This window comes from Triticum dicoccoides, chromosome 7B, assembly GCF_002162155.2.
Source record: "Triticum dicoccoides isolate Atlit2015 ecotype Zavitan chromosome 7B, WEW_v2.0, whole genome shotgun sequence".
Lineage (NCBI taxonomy): Eukaryota > Viridiplantae > Streptophyta > Magnoliopsida > Poales > Poaceae > Triticum > Triticum dicoccoides.
In genome coordinates this window covers 462,860,583-462,862,544 of record NC_041393.1, presented here as the reverse complement: position 1 = coordinate 462,862,544, position 1,962 = coordinate 462,860,583, and the positions used below count along the sequence as shown (strand labels likewise).

General features: G+C 43.2%; 1 protein-coding gene across 1 annotated transcript in view; it reads right to left on the bottom strand.

The window, feature by feature from the left end:
• The window catches only part of LOC119336147 (reticulon-like protein B2), a 4,217-nt gene extending 3,244 nt beyond the window's left edge, over positions 1-973 (bottom strand). The window contains exon 1 of the mRNA XM_037608159.1: positions 751-973. Coding sequence (XP_037464056.1) covers positions 751-973 — 223 coding nt within the window. The remainder of the gene's footprint in view (positions 1-750) is intronic.
• Positions 974-1,962: the final 989 nt, after the last annotated feature.

Genomic DNA, 1,962 nt, shown 5'->3' with positions numbered 1-1,962 from the left:
CTTGAGATTTCTCCATTTCAATATGACCGATTTTATCAATATGTTTCACAGTACTAGTAGCACATATTCGACTTCCTCTGAACCAAAACAAGTGGTCTGGGTCAACAGTTCATGGACTTTGACAGTTTGTTCAGCCTAGAAGTAAAGACTTTGCAGCCCAGAAGGTAACGAGCCCCGTTTGTTTCACAGAAGCGAGGAACTCAAAAGCCAACCATCCACCAAAAATTCAGAAAATTATAGGTGGGTGCTTTCTTGGGGCAAAAGAAATCTTCTTATCTTGTTATTTCAGAATTAGCTATGTAGACCGAGCAAACGTTTTATCCCTCACGCTATCTGCAGTCCGCAGTACACATATTGAGCACCCAGCCTCAAAGCAGACAACGACAACTACGACAGCGAAACAATTGCAGATACTTTTAAGATCTAAAGCGATGTTAATTAGAACACGCGTCAACAACTGAAGATCTAAGCCGATGTTAATTAGAACAGGCATCAAGGACTGAAGAAATCAAAAGGAAGCAACTACCGAGCAAGTAATTCTATCCGGCTAACTTGCTACCTAAACGCCTAAACCCTTCCCAACTGAACCACCACACGCACACAAAATGGAAATCGCCCACCTGTGGTGCGAACTAATATTTGAAAAATCAAACAAATCCAGTACTCACCACCACAAATTAAGGAGTACTGGGTACTAGGCGAAAATAAATAGTACTAAATTGAAAAGGAAAAGGAACCGAGAGCTCGTACTTTTACCGCCACCGAGCACCTTGTGCACGGAGGTGTCCTCGCCGAGCAGCCTGAACCCCCGGGACCTCACCGTCGTGTCCGGCGCAGGCGCAGGCGGGGCCGCCTTCTCCGGCGAGGCGTCGGTGCTAGCCGGCGGCTCCGCCGACAGCGGCGGGGCGCCCTCGGCGGGAGCTGCCGGGGTCGGCGGGGGCGCGGCGACGGTCTCCTCGGCTGGATCGGCCATGGATGGTGCAAACGAAGCTACAGGAAAGCTAAGCACGAGTTCCCCTCTGGTTCCCTGCTCTCGTAAAGCGCGCGTTGTGTGGTGGAAGTGTGCGCCTTGGCTGCCTTTTTCTCATCGATGAAGGGGAGGTGGATGGAGATCTCTAGAATATGGAGCGAGTGGGACGGCCGTTAGGGGCCGTCACGGCGTGATGGTGCTTTTTCGGTGGTGGAGCAGGCGGTACGTGCACCCCAGAAAGGGTTGCTTTTCTTTACAGGGTGAGTATGCGCGTACGTACGAATGCTTGCATTTGTATTTTATTAAAAAAATTAAAAAGATATAGTATATTTTTAGTTTTTTTCCGGGTATATCCTTTAGGTTTCTTTGGCATGTGCTCTAGTAATTTAGAAATGTAGGAATAAGAATACATTGAATTACCATCTATCATAAATAGAATTCTATAGACTTTCAAAACACGAAATCCTGCAATATGTGCGTCACTGGTGAAATAAACACATGATCTTTGAAAATTTGAGGAGAGGTGGTAAAGAGATGAAGTAAAAAATGAATTGTAACTTTCAAAGGAAACGTAAAATGAGATTTGAACTTGAGTTTAGATTCCTATGGAAGAAGATACTAGGATAATGGACTCCATGTGGATATTTAGTAGCCCCGATCTTACGATCCAAAGGGTTTTCATAAGAAAAAGGTTATACGACTTATCATTTGAGAAGAAGAGAGTACATCGGTAGCACATTGAAAAATTGATCCTTATAAGAGCATCTTTGATTTGCATGCTTGTGAAAATATGATAATATAAGTCCCTTCGGGGACATCCGATAAAATATGGTAATATGAAACAATCAAAAAATAGAAAAACTTGTACAAAAAGTAAATGTATTCTCCTGCATTGTTCTTTGTGCAAATGTATAGTTAGAATATTTAAAACTGTTTCAAAGAAATTTAAGAAAAAATAATTGTTTCCTTTTGCTTAATTCCTTCTAACTAAT